The sequence below is a fragment of the Psittacula echo genome (assembly GCF_963264785.1).
Source record: "Psittacula echo genome assembly, chromosome: 1".
NCBI classification, from domain to species: Eukaryota; Metazoa; Chordata; class Aves; order Psittaciformes; family Psittacidae; genus Psittacula; species Psittacula echo.
The window spans coordinates 156,107,795-156,122,117 of record NC_137735.1 but is presented as its reverse complement, the minus strand read 5'-3'; the positions used below and the strand labels follow the sequence as shown (position 1 = coordinate 156,122,117).

At 38.6% G+C, this 14,323-nt stretch overlaps 1 protein-coding gene across 2 annotated transcripts; it reads right to left on the bottom strand.

The window, feature by feature from the left end:
- Positions 1-743: 743 nt before the first annotated feature.
- Positions 744-13,692, bottom strand: LOC308221921 (arg8-vasotocin receptor-like). 2 transcript variants are annotated; one of them, XM_080619343.1, is made up of 3 exons: positions 9,805-13,692; positions 7,592-9,157; positions 744-6,537 (listed from the first exon to the last, which is right to left on the bottom strand). In XM_080619343.1, exons 2-3 carry the CDS (start codon positions 8,505-8,507, stop codon positions 6,338-6,340), a joined length of 1,116 nt encoding a protein of 371 aa, XP_080475469.1. In that variant the 5' UTR covers positions 8,508-9,157; positions 9,805-13,692; the 3' UTR covers positions 744-6,337. The 2 variants fall into 2 exon arrangements, with proteins under 2 accessions (XP_080475469.1, XP_080475468.1); XM_080619342.1 differs by having other exon boundaries at positions 13,465-13,692.
- Between the last annotated feature and the right edge of the window lie 631 nt (positions 13,693-14,323).

Genomic DNA, 14,323 nt, shown 5'->3' with positions numbered 1-14,323 from the left:
AGGTCCTTTCCAACCCTAACTATTCTATGGTTCTATGTAAGTGCCATGCAATCCAGTAGCACTCTTCTGTGTGAATGGAAAAAAATCAAACCTAAATGCTACAGTGGAATTTTTAATCTCTACTGGATGATCTTAAGGTCTTTTCCAACCCTAACTATTCTATGATTCTATGATTCGTTCACAGCAGATGCATTAAGCTTCAAGATACCCAGGTGCTGAGAAGCAAATAAGGATTTCTTTCCTAAGGTTTTGCTCACATATTTTTTGTGAACAGATAGTTACAGCCGAGCACGTACCATCTTGAAATAGAAGACTGCGTCAGTCTTGTCAACAGAGAATCGGGAATATGAATCACATTGCCAGCAGACTGGAATTTGTATTAAATGTATCAGTAAGTAGTGTGTTCACATCATGACTCTGCCTGCCAGAAGGCGTGTATTCTCTGTGATGAAGTACAATTTTTCCCATCAGTAAGCCAGAAGCTGGAGCCACTCAGCATTAAATCACTTGAGACCAGACATCTATTAACACATTTAGAAACATGGGAAAACTTTTCCAATATACTGTGATAGCTAGCAGATGATTTATTCCTAGTATCTGTTCAAAGGTAGTGATCTAGATAATAACTGAACTCAGGAATAAGCTAAGGAATACAGGACCAGCATCTTAAAGCAATAATTTTGGTTTAATATATACACAGCTAAAAGTACAACCATGAAAGACATTTTTAATGTTTTGTGTCAAAATTTGTCTTTGGATAGCTTCATGAATTTCAATGCACAGAACAATAACCTTGGAACCAAAAAGCATATCTATATCTTTCTAGCTAAACAAAATAGCAACATCAGAGATAAAAGTTACAATTGTTATTAAAATTGTGCCTTTTATATTATTTCAGCTTCAGATCTGGTCTACATATGTAGCACTGTGACAAGTTTATGTTTTGTTTCAAAACTTCTTGTAAGTAATATACTCATTTCATTTAAATAATGATCGTGATGGTGATGGCAATGATGATGACATGAATATCAAGACTGTCTTGTGTCTGGTTTTAATATCCATTACTGTGTCAGTTCTCCTGAGAAGTGGTTACTGGGATGTAAGGTGGTGTCTGTCTCTGGTTATATCCAACTCCCCAGGCATAATTTCCAGAGATCTTCAAGGTTAATTATTTTGTTTGTCATTTTGTTTTCTTTGGCATTCTTTCAAACTTCTTTCCCAAATAGCCTTGAAATGTTTCCTCCACAAGATTTTTACTGATTCCTGTGGTGTTAACTCAGAATCCAGGAGATTTGTTGCTTAAATAGACATACAATTTTAACAGGTTTTGGTAAGTATACTGAAATGGATGCAAGAAACATAAATCCACAATTCTAAAGGTCTTTCAGAGCGTCAGTCATGGAATATAAAAGCATTTTATAAATGCAATAGCACTTGCATATGTTTGCATTGCACCTCTAGGGCAACATTTGGATAGAAATTCAAGAAGCCATTGGATAGAGTTTCATTGCCTCCAAAGTTCATTATGGAATGATGAATAGAATAGGTACTGGTGGAAAGTATATGCTGATCTTCTACATTGGCAAGAAAAATAGCAAGAGGGAGTGGGTATAGCCTGCTTAGTTTCACTCAAAGCCTATTGCCTCTTTCATTCCTGAAAAAGTGAAGCACAAAGTAACGGAAGTTTTAAAGAGGGCTTGTAAAGATGTCCAGAAATTGCCTTCTTAATAAGATGACTCTCAGTCCTGAACTGGCAATAGCAGAAGCATCATACAAACCCAAGAGAAAGACACAGCTTCTGCCCTTTTGGTTCAGAAAGGCAAAGTGAAGAGAACCTGGGGTACCTCTGCAAGAGATTAGACAAGTAGAGTTTGGAAACAATACTGCAGATCATGAGGCTCTACCTGTGACCATAAAAGCATAGAGGGTTCTGGTGTTGTGCACACATAGGACCGAAGAGATGGGTATTGGGATGGCAGTTGGAGTTTTGATGTGGTAATGTGAATTACATCAGGTTTATTTCTGAGTTGCTAACAGTGTGATTTCCTTTATTCAAATCTATATGGATCATCTACTACAGCACTAAATGAATTATTTCTTACTGCCTTACTATAAGTAACTTACTATAAGTAATTACAATTCCCATTTGAACTGCTTTCCTTTGCAGACCTGCTTCACTGCATGTATGAATCATCTGTTTCACAGCCATGGCTGTTTCCTGTAGATACCCAGGGCATTCAGGGCCAAAGACGCCCCTTATGAAGACAGAACATGGCATGTTTTTTTCTTTCTTTTTTTTTTTTTTTTAATTTTTTTCCTTTTTCTCTGAGAAATCCAACCCAAACAGGATTTGACTGAAATAACTGAATAGCTGGATCATCTTAGTTTCTCTTTGTCTGCTCATGATACTCTTCAGCCAAGAATAGCTAACATTCACGAACTCCTGAGGATACTTTTATCCTGGCCATGTGTTTGGGAACTAGACAATACAGCCATATCTACATGCCATGTCTGCCTCACATAACAAACTCTGCCAGTTCCAGCTTGGGTCTCCACATCACACTGCCAGTCTTCCGCCAACAATGTGAAGACAGGAGCAGTTTATTCAATCTGATAACCACTTAACATTGTCAGAAACCAAGTGATCAGAGTGAAATTGGCAAGACATAAGTTTGGTACCATCTTTAAAATTTTGTCAGCATCAGTTTAGTGAAAGATTAAAGAGATTATCGCTCAACACCTCTGCCTTCAGCATTCACCAGCAACAAGTATAGGAACTAGGACTGGCTATGAGAATACAGTAACAGTTCTGTAGAACAACAGAATTATCAAAATATACTGTAAGAAATGCAAAACACATGTTGGGATTTGCCTTTCGTTCTGTAGGGTTTGTTTTTTTCTGTAACAAGTCTATACAGAATTGGTAGATTACATTGTCTTTGATCTTATCTGTACTGCAAAACATAAATCAATCATTTTTAAGAAAGAAGCTAATTCCTTTTACCGATCTGTATTAATTACTTACTAATTCCTTTCCCATGTAGTAACAGAACCCTGGAAAGTAAAAAAAAAAAAAAAAACCACCACCAAACCACCCAGATAAACAGAAACTACTGCAGTGCCAGGATTAACAACATAGCCATTCACCTCCAGAGCGTGAACTAGTATGCTATGTATTATTCTGCTCAGAAATGATTTGTGTGAGAAAACAGAATCTAGACATCATTGAGGAAGACTTTCATCTCATAATTAGATTTTTTCATTTGCTTGTGCTTCCACAGTGCCTCCAGGGACTCGTACGTTTGAGTTTCTGATTCTACCATATGGATGGGACTAGTGGCCAGACTTGTGATGTCTCACAGTCATGTCTCTTAATGAGACACTGTAAATGCCTGTTGGAAGTCTAAGTAACAGAGAATTGGAAAAGCTATAGTCCATCTGAAGAATCAAAGTATATAGGAAAACAATGGCATAAGATGTCCAAACTACAGCTTGCAAGAAAACCAATGGCTAAATTTACAAAGAGAAAAATTTCATTATATTTTAAATGTCATTTTCTTAAGAAGAAAGAAAAATCCTGTTAAAGGACAGTTTATTAAAAAAAAAAAAAAAAAAAAGAGTTATCATAATTAATTTTCCATCATTTGAGAATTAATTTTGACAGAAAATTGTGGACCAGAATCAAACTCCCCACTGAGTGTGTTTGTCAGGCATCATGTTGCCCAAGGAGCAGGCAGGGCAGGCCATACAGGATAATGACTTATAAGGACTTAAAAGTGAAAAATGCAGCCCAATGCACTTTGCTAGGAAAAAAAAGCAGGAAAACCTGTGTTCAAATACCTCCTGATGGACCAAAACTAAAATTGTCCATAGCTTGTAGTCTGATGCTGTGGTTGAGTAACCTTTATTTTTCGTCTTAACAGCAGGACAGATCTCAGGGGAAAGAAAATTAGACAGAAAGCACTTGAGAAACAAAAATATTGTTGTTTTCAGCATTATAGACAGCGACTATTCATTACGGAACTTCAGAAGTTCTGGCATTTCATTCATTATATGATCAAAATATCTGAAATATGGACAGTTAATATTGCTCTCAGACTTTCATAGAACACATTAAGCTACTGTTATTTGAGAAATTAAGCTCTACCAAATTATTTATAGAGCCAGTAACAAATACATGAGCAATGCAGAAGTCTAAGTAGTAGAAGTTATACATTTTAAATATTGGAGGCCAGATCAAGGGTGTAAACTGGCAGAGTTCCACTGCAGTCTCTGAGCAGCATTCTGACTTCCATCGGACCTGGATCTGGATGACTATTTACACACAATTTAAATGCCTGTTTTCCTTCCAAATGTATAGCTTTTGAGGATTTCAATGTGTTTTGCTGCAAATCTAGTAGTACGATGACACAGATAATTCCTTGAAGAATTTCTATTTACAGTCCTTTTCCACACTACATATTTTAATATATAACTAACTGCAATCAAAGGAAGTAGAAAAACAAAACCCAACCATTAACCATTGAATTAGGTCACAAGGGAGAACCTAACTGAGTGCTAATTTGACTGAAAGTCTTAGGAAGTCAGTGGCTGAATATAGCAAATATCCTATCAATAGTATGGATTGCATCATCCTATCAACAGTATGGATTGTATCTTCGATGTTCATACCCCAGATGAGAACACTGTCATTTGAGTTACAGAATTACTCTGACAGAGCGCATGTGGGGTAGAAATAACAACTATCAATTAAAGAGGGGGGAAAAATCAAATAAACAAAACCAATGTAACAAAAACAGCAAGAAAAAAAGTATCAATTGCAATTATAAGAAGAGACTTCATACTGACTCTTCCCATTCCTGTCATGCTCTGGTACCATCTTCACCCAGCTTCTTCCTCTTCCTAATTTTCAGAGATCTGTTCTTCTTGCCAGCCAGACTGGGACACTAGCTGTACCCATGATAAAGAATAGCAGTATTTGGTTCATACCCCTATCTGGTCTAAATATAAACGGCATAGAAGTGACAGCATATTCAGCAGACATTAACCTGAAGTGTAAGTATTCATTGTACAGCAGCACTTCTCACAATCCAATCAGTGTTTAGCTTAAATCAATATATCTTTGAGTATAATTTAAAGACTATTACACTCCCCACACTTTTATAGCTTTTTCATTGAAATTTGAGATTGCTAGCATTCACAAAAATGAAATGTGCATAGCACTGATAAAACGTAGTATAAGGGAGGCAGATTACGTGGAAGTATCACCAAGAATCTCTGTGAATGCAGTAGTCTCACCTGAAAGAGCCTTACTGATATTCCTTCCATACTCCTCTGATTAGATTGGAGGCACTGAAAGGGGATTAAATAGCTACCTGCATAAAACATCCACAAACTAGCAAGCAAATGGCATTTTGAGATAAACACATGCAGATTTGGTTTTATCATGAAGGGGAAGTAATTGAATTTGAGCCTGAAGGGGTTCTAAGCACACTCTGTCAATAAATTGCATGCCAGGGCAAATAGGTCTGAATACCAAAAGAAAGTGTACATTCCTAAAGCCAATTTTTATTTAAAGTACATACACGTGTGTATTGAGGGAAGAGGGAGTCAGTTAACTGCTTGCACATCAGGGAATACATAGAAGATCAAAAGCCATACTGTGAAGCAACACACCTGAACTGCTGCTCTGCTGATGATACCCACTATCCACAATGGCATTTGAAAAGGAAGTAGGTATTCATTTTCACAAGGACATCAAGTTCCTTTTTTTAATGATATTATGCTGCTTGGCGTTTTATAAATGTATATAAGGAGTTAATTTAAAGCAGGTATTGATAATAGCTGGCAAAGGATTTTCCTGACTTTCTGCTGCCTTCTCAAGATTTGCCAGACTGTTCCCCAGTCACACGAGACTGATGAACAATTCATGGTTCAACTGGAAAACATATTAAAGTCTAAATATGCCAGATTTTCCAGTTATGTTTTAATTTGTTGGACCAGTTAAGTTGTAAAATTTTACTGCTTAGAAACCCAGAATCAGAGAAAGGAAAGTACTTCAGGACAAAAAAATATATAAGATACTTTTACATATCTCTATCAGTCTTTACAAGAATTCACTCTGATAACATAGTGGTGATGGAAGTACTGAGTCAGGCTTGCGCAACACAGAAACTTCCTGTATACGCTACAGAACTGCAGAAAAACATATTTCTACAACAAAAAGACAATTTCTCAGCTTCTTTATCCACAAAACATGGGATGGTGGTAAAACACTAATATGTCTTGCGAATATAGCAAATGTAATGTAAACAGAACCACAAAAAGCATTCAACATTTATGCAGCAGTACTGTTTTCCTCAGGGTCTCTGTCTACGAGATGAATGCTTCCCGTGACCGCCGATTCCTCTTGAGCCGAGGTGTTCTCAACCTGCTTATTTGTGCAATATGGAATGTGGCCACAAAAATACATGTAAATCCAGGGGTTGGTACAGCTATTTAAATTGCCAAGGAGCATGATAATGGTGAATGCCGAACCTAGAATGAAACAGTTAAAGGAATAACAGAGTCAATAAAGCAGTTGTACAAATCAGTAATATTTCCATAGTCTGCTGCTTTCTTGTGTACCTGTTCATATATTAAAGTGAATCTAATAGGAGGATATTTCCATTTATTCAATGAAATTTTTAACTGTTGAAGGTATGAAGCACACTTTATTCTATGCATTTCAGAGTTAAATAGTTCCAAATGTTTTGATGTAGCTGCATTAGATTTAAAAGCAATTACTAACCTGCTATACAGATAAATACAGATATAGGTATTGATATAAATGTATGTATAATAAGACTCAAATTCACACTGACAGGAAGAATTCTTAGAACAAAGATCAGAATATGGGCTTTTTTCATCGGGCAGAGCTAGTACCTTTTTTTTTCCCTTTGGTTTATATCTTTGAGTTTAGAATAGGTGAACTTAAACAGTCACATACAGAGTCTGCCTTTCACAAACAGGTGATAGCATAAGTTTGACAAGATTAAGCTTGTTTACAGCATGGTGTTCCTTGATAACTCTCTCAGGCTTGCCTTTCTGCTTTATAAACAGCTGTTTCACAACTTTTAATTATTTCACAGTGTATGACAGAGATTTCGTCAATATGATTTTATGATTTCAATATTCAAAAAAACCCCAGATATCTTATAACATCACTGTTCTAGCCAATAAATAAGAAATATTTCTTTTATTACTTGGAATAGTTCATCCTTTTCACCTCAAGAACCAAAAAACCTGAAGATATAACATCTAAAACCTCTAAAAGTCTGAACCTTTGATAGAGCAGATACTTTTCACTGTGCTGTTCATTAATCTTTAAATCATTAATCACTCAAAACACACAAAATACACATTTTGATCACATAACATTAAGTTCTCTGAAGCTAATTAGATACAGTAGATAATCAATGCAGAAATTTTTTTTAATCATACTCAAATGATCACATGTCACTTTTACACAAAAGCAAAGTGCAAATTTAAAGCAACATAGCAATTCACTAGCTTGCTATGAAGCTATGAATGAGGATCGAGAGTATCTTACCTTCTGTCACGACACTGGGGAACCACACGGACCATAGCTGTGCAATGAAGAAAGGTGACCAACAGAGAACATATGCAACAACTGTCACCACTGTCATTTTTACAGTCTTGATCATAGCCTTTGAAATACAGTTCACACTGCTTGCTCGGGATGGCAGGACTTGCTTCTGATTTGTTACTTCATATTCATTCTGGTTTTTGACATACATATTTCTTTTGATTTTTCTGCAAATCTTAACCTGGCACGTGATGAGGATGGCTGAGGGAATGAAGAATATAACTACAAAAATCCAAGTCACATATGCCCTTGGGCCCCATGGCTGAATAAATTCACCCCAACATTCAAAAATACCTGGAGATATTTCAGTCTTAGAAAAGATAAATACCTGTGGTAGGCTAAGAAACAGTGATATAGACCAGCTGGTGCAAATGGGGATGTTCCAGAGAGCTCTCTTCTTTTGGAAAGTGACCATAGGGTAGCAAACTGCTTGATATCTGTCCACTGTCATGACCACTATCATATAAGTAGAGGCAAACATGCCCAGCAATTGTAGATACTTGATACTTCTGCACAAGAAATCTGGACCTATGAAAACATCTGTAATATCCCATATGAGTTGAGGCAGCACTTGAAAAAAGGCTACCACTAAGTCAGCGATGCTGAGGTGAAGCATGAACACATACATCCTAGAGAGCTTCTTTCTTCTTCGCCACAGCACCAGTATGAGAATAAGATTGCCCACAGATGCTGTCAAAAATATGACCCCCAGTACAGCAATCTCTACTTGAGCTAATTGCTCATCTCTTTCTGGTCTTCCAACAGGATCTGACTGATTCGTCAAACTCAGGAATCTGTGAGAAGAAGGACTCTCGGTCTGATGTGTGTTATCCTGCATAGGAAATGAAAAATTCTTCATAGTGCACAGCAGCCACTTACAGTAGCTGCTACTTGCTACTCAGGTTGACAGCTGTGAACTACTGGCTAACAAACAGACCAGGCTGGGTTCAGGTTTCAGTATATCTTCAAGCAAATCTCCTCCTGCTTGTGCAAACCACAGCAGTGGGACCTGGATCTTGATAAAATTCTGCCGCTTGCTGGCATGCAAAAAGGCTTTATATAGGCTCCTAGGAGACAGAGCCTTATGTAACTGCAGAGCCCTTGGGTAGGCTGCGGGGAACGCAGCCAAAGGCAGACCGAGCCACACAATTGGGGGAAATATATAAATAAAAGGCAAACTTCAGAGACTCAACGTAATTCAATTACTCACTTCAGTCGAAGCCTGAACTGTGAAATAGCTGTGGCCGAAATCATACTTAAATGATCCTACTCAAGAGAGTTCTTGCAAATTTTTTTTACGCAAATCAGAAGTGAACACTTTGGCCGAAGCGAGAGGAATGTTTATACATAGATGGAAAGTTGGGCCCTGAGCTCAGGCACATCATAACTGCAATTCTCTAGGCTCCTGGGGCACGACCACATCCTAAATGCAGCAGGGACAAAGAAATGCAATTTTCCATTGTCGTCTTCTTTTTTTTTTTTCTTTTTTTCTTTTTGAGTCACCTGATTCTAAAAAAAAAAAATAAATAAAACCAAACAAAAATATTTGACCTGCCCTAAAAATAATGTTTTTATTTCAAGACAGGGTCAAGGCTCAGAGGTTTTTTCTCAGCAAAATGAAAAATAACACATGTGAAATAAATTACTTTTAACGGGATTGTGAGTCTACCGAGAATTTAATAGAAAAATAAATGAAAATTCATTGGGAAATCCAACTGAAGAAAAGGTCTCTACAACAAAACAATTTTCAACTGTCTCTATTCTACCATAGTGCTAAAGGTTGGGAGGTCATTTTTCATTATCTAATCATTTTTAGTTTTGTGGAGTAAGTTGTATCATGACCACAAGAGTTTCATTGGGTTTTGACCTTCTGTATGACTTCGGCGTATTCTTAGTGGCAGATAAAAATAGCAATTTTGATTTAATTTCATTTCTTCTCCCTCAGTCTGCCCCTTTAATCACAAAAGAGAGATTTAATAAAATGAATTAATCTAATATGAAAGATAACACATATTTGCATGCAATCTTCTTTGGCGCTAGAGCACTCACATCCTTTTGTTTACAATTGGGAGACTGATAATTTGAAGTCTTTTTGAAAAGGAAATTGGTAATGTTAAAAGTATGTTCACGATGAAAGTACATAATACTGCACCTACATTGATTAATCACTGTGATCACGACTCTGTTATAAAACCAGCTCAGGAATCTCACAAACAGACTGCCATCTCTTCAGCACTGTATGTATCAACAGACAGAAGAAAGGCAAATTCATAAACAGGATGCTAAAGTAGACTATAATGGCTTATAAAATTAGCATGATCTATTTTCTCTCCTTCTTTCCCCCTTCAATATCACCATGAGACTGATATTAATACCTTGTCCTGGTTTCAGCTGGGAGAGAGTTAATTTTCTTCTTCTTAGTAGCTGGTGCAGTGCTGTGTTTTGGCTTTAGTCTGGGAACAATGCTGATAACAGCCTGATGTTTTAGTTGCTTTACAATAGCACTTTCCCTGACCAAGGACTTTTCAGTCTCATGCTCTGCCAGTGAGGAGGGACACAAGAAGCCAGGAGGAAGCAGAGACAGGACACCTGACCCAAACTAGCCAAAGGGGTATTCCATACCACAGCACGTCATGCTCAGTATATAAACCGAGAGAAGCTGGTTGGGAGCTATTGATCGCTGCTCAGGAATGAGCTGGGTATCAGTCAGTGGGTGGTGAGCAATTGTATTGTGCATCACCTTTTTTTTTTGGGGGGAGGGGTTATTTGTCTCTCTCTCTCCCTCCCTCCCCTTCTATAATTATTAATATTATTGTTGTTGATGATGTTATCATCATCATCACTATATTTTACTTTAATTATTAAACTGTTCTTATCTCAACCCACAGGTTTCTAGCTTTTTTATGATTCTTCTCCTCATCCCACCAGGGTGGGGAAGGGGCATGAGTAAGCTGCTGCATGGTATTTGGTTGCCACCTGTGATTAAACCATGACAACCTCAAGCAAGGGTAAGTCTATGGGAACAGACCACAGAAAAACTGAACAATCTCAGGAAACCTTGCCACTGACAGCAGCTGTAAGAATCCATAATCCAGATTTGCTGAACACTGCTGCAGCTGCCTGAGTCTACAACAGCTTTTCTCTAAGACCATGTTGCAAAGAGTATGAATCACAACAACTTAATGTAATATACCAGACAATTTTTTTTCCTAAATGGAAGCCTAATGGGAGCCTTCAAGTAGGAAACCTTGATTCCCAAGGTTGTTTCCTTTTAGTTTTTCCCCCACTTCAGAATCTATCTCAATTAGTAGGAAACAGCATGGCAATGCCATAAGGAAACAGATGGGTTTGCCTTTACCCTCATACTCCCTTCCCAGCAAACTGAAGTGACTGAATTGGCCACAGACCACTAACCCCTGGCAAGGCTGCTAATAGCAGACACTGAGCTGTAGAACAGGCTGGCTGAGCTCCAGTTCTGCCTTTAGATGTGTGCTCTAAAATAACTTACCTTGACTATCCTTGTGCCATGAGTTAACAAAAAGCCAGGTGAGATCTTTGCTCTTCTAGCAGAATACAGAGTAAACACGCACACCTAGGCAGAGCTAAGACTATGTGGGTTGAAACAGGAAAATGTTGAATACTAAACTAAGCCCAGGCTCAGGCATTAAAAATAAAAACAAATTTAAATTTCATTATCTGAAAGATGATCAAGGAATTATACATAAAAAGACCAGAATGTGCAATACAAGTCACCGTTGGAATACCACTGGAAGACTACCAGAATATAGCACCATGAGCATGTATTTGTACAATTGTCATAATGCATAATGTATGGTAGACATATATTTCAGGCAAAGGTGTTTGTCACTTAAACCGAGAATAGTTCAACAGCAGCCCTGGGAACACAGCTCTTCCTAGGCCTACACATGTACACAGCACACAATGTATGGACAGCAGACGTGCTATAATAGGTGTCAGACTCAGTATGCGGATACAGGTTAAAGGGCAAGCACACTGTGCAACAAGAAGACTGCCATGTTTATAAAAAGGGAGGTGGCCCTCCTTGTACAAATTGTTCTAGTGATGTAAGACTACACTCCATTTTGCATATAATCAGTTCAATGTAACTTGATATTTTCATAACTTTGTAATTGTGCCCTTTCCATCTTTTTCATTCATGCTAGCAGACATTCAGGATAATGTTATATTGAAATTTAATCCACTCTGGGACTATAACTTGCTGAGAAAATTAAAAAAGGATAACAGATGAAAATATTTAAGTCCTCTTAGCTGTTCTTTTACTCCAATAGCATCCTTCTCCTGTTGCCTAGCTTTGCTTCATTCCAAACTGTATCTGTCCAAGTTAAATTTTTTTCCTAAATTATTTAAGTTCAGTAGTGTGGGAAGGCACATTTTAATTAACTTCTGCTGAATTTATCAGTGTGGGCTCTCTTCTAATGTTTATTGGTTAGCTATCAGAGAGGGATTCAGCTCACAGATTAAGACTGAAATTTAGATGTCTGCTTAGAATTACAGAATTATACAGCTGCTCAAGAAAGGGACAACACTGAATTCATATAATTATATAATGGTTTGGTTTGGAAGGGACCTTAAGATCAACTACTTCCAACCCCCTGTTATGGGCAGGAACCCCTTCCACTAGATGAGGTTGTTCAAAGCCCTGTCCAACCTGGCTTTGAGACCAGTTTACAAAGGGTTTGTCCAGCCAGATTTTGAAAACCTCCAAGACCTTGGACCCCAAATCCTCCCTGGGTAACCAGTTGCAAATGCTTGATTATTCTCACTAGGAAAAAGTTTTCCTTACGTGTCACCAGACCCTCCCCTGGTTCTGACATCTTCTCTTGCTCTCTAATGACCTCAGTAAGAGCATGGCTTGCACCTCTTGCCAGCCTGCCCGTAGGTACTGGGGGCACTGTTAGGCCCCCTGAAGCCATCTGTTCTCCAGGCTGAACTAGCTGTGCTGGAAGCCTTGCCAAAAATGTTGGATTTGAAGAGTTAGTGATCTTGAACAAGACATGTCTGGTCTACTGAGCCTTGTCCTTAAAGCCTGTGCTGGCACTGGTGAAAGTTATGAGAGAGATTATGTCCTAGCCTGTCCAGGGAAGATCATTGTTTGCTACACAAAATAAAAGGCTCTACATTGTGGGAGGGGGAATGAGCTCCTCCATAGCTGGCATCTGTGCAGTGTGCTGTCCAATGCTGCACAAAAGCAGGGTTCCCAGTATTGGAAGGGACCAGAGATTTCCTCACTATCTGTATTTCTGGTTTTACCTTATCTTATGAAAACAGTTATGTTCCCCCCACCCTTTATTGTTGCATTTTTTCCTGTACCTGTAGCTGGGTAGCTGTTTCAAGTCACTTTGCTGTTCAAGGAAACATTTTCAAAGCTAGGATTTAGGCAAATCTCAGTCACTACTGTCTATACTAGCCTGAGTACCTTAATCATAGAATCACTGAATCATGGAAATATTGGTTGGAAAGGACATCTTGCACACTTCCTCTGGAACATAACTGCCTATTGAAGTAGGACTATCACCATCACTAGATCAAGTCAGACATAGCTTTGTCCATTCAGGTCTTTAAATCCTCTGTCTCAACCTGGTCGAAAGACGTATGTGACTCAGACCTGGTCAGAGTCAATATATTTGTTGCCTAATAAGAATTAAGACACAAACAAGGCTAGATGCTGAAACTCTAACAAATTCAAGTGTTTGTTCCTGGAGAGATCAAGGCAGGGTGAGAGAGAGAGAGAGAGAAAAGGGAGGGGGAGAGATGAGTTACAAGCAGACAGTTACCACCCGTGGATCCAGCGGTGTCTCATTGGCCCTCTTCACCCAGGGTGTTGCCGGTGGTGGGAGCTCACCCTCTGACCTGAGCCCTGCCCTTTTATGCTCAGGTTTCATGGGGTGTTATCCCTAATTTGCATGCAAAATGTAGAGAGGCGTTACTATGATAATGGTGGATGTGTTTCAGTGAACACATATGCAGTTCCACAATTGGGGTTCCGCGAGGGTCCTCTTGGTGGTCGTTGTCCCTCATGTTGTGCCGCATCCTTTGAGTCAGCATTTTTGACAGTACTGTGGAGGCTTATCAGCTTCAAACAAGAGGGTCAGAATGATCCCGCCTATGCAGTATCAAAACCCAACATCCTTGTTGTTTGCTTCATTTGCGATAATTCTTGCAAGGCCTCCCACTGTCAAATGCACATGGTATCTGAGACAAGCTCAATTAAAGCGGTGTTTGAGACAAATTCAGTTTCCTGACTCTCACGCTATGGAATGTAAGCAGTGTTTGAGACAAGCTCAACTTCCAGGCTCTCACATCCTTCAAGTATGGAAATTCCACCTCTTTGGGCAGCCTGTTCCAGCACTCTTGGTGAACAACTACTTCCTAATGCACCTTAGGATCCTCCCACAGTGGCCATTGTCCCCTGCTAGATCACCTGTCACCACTGAGAAGAATTTGGTTCCTTCCACTCTGTAGCTGCCCTTACAGTACTTATAGGCTGGTATTAGATCACTCCTTAACCAAATCTTTGCCAGACTAAACCATATTTGTCTTCCAAAACCTGCATGAATTGCAGTGCATTGCAGATGCTTTTTGCAAAGCCAAGTGTGGAATATATACAGAAGCAGAAATATGTGCATTTTAGTG

Excerpts from the sequence above, each read along its gene's own strand:
- LOC308221921 (XM_080619343.1), bottom strand. The coding sequence starts at position 8,507 with ATGAAGAATTTTTCATTTCCTATGCAGGATAACACACATCAGACCGAG. Across the intron at positions 6,538-7,591 it reads CCCCAGTGTCGTGACAGAAG|GTTCGGCATTCACCATTATC; the intron begins GTAAGATACTCT and ends GTTTCATTCTAG.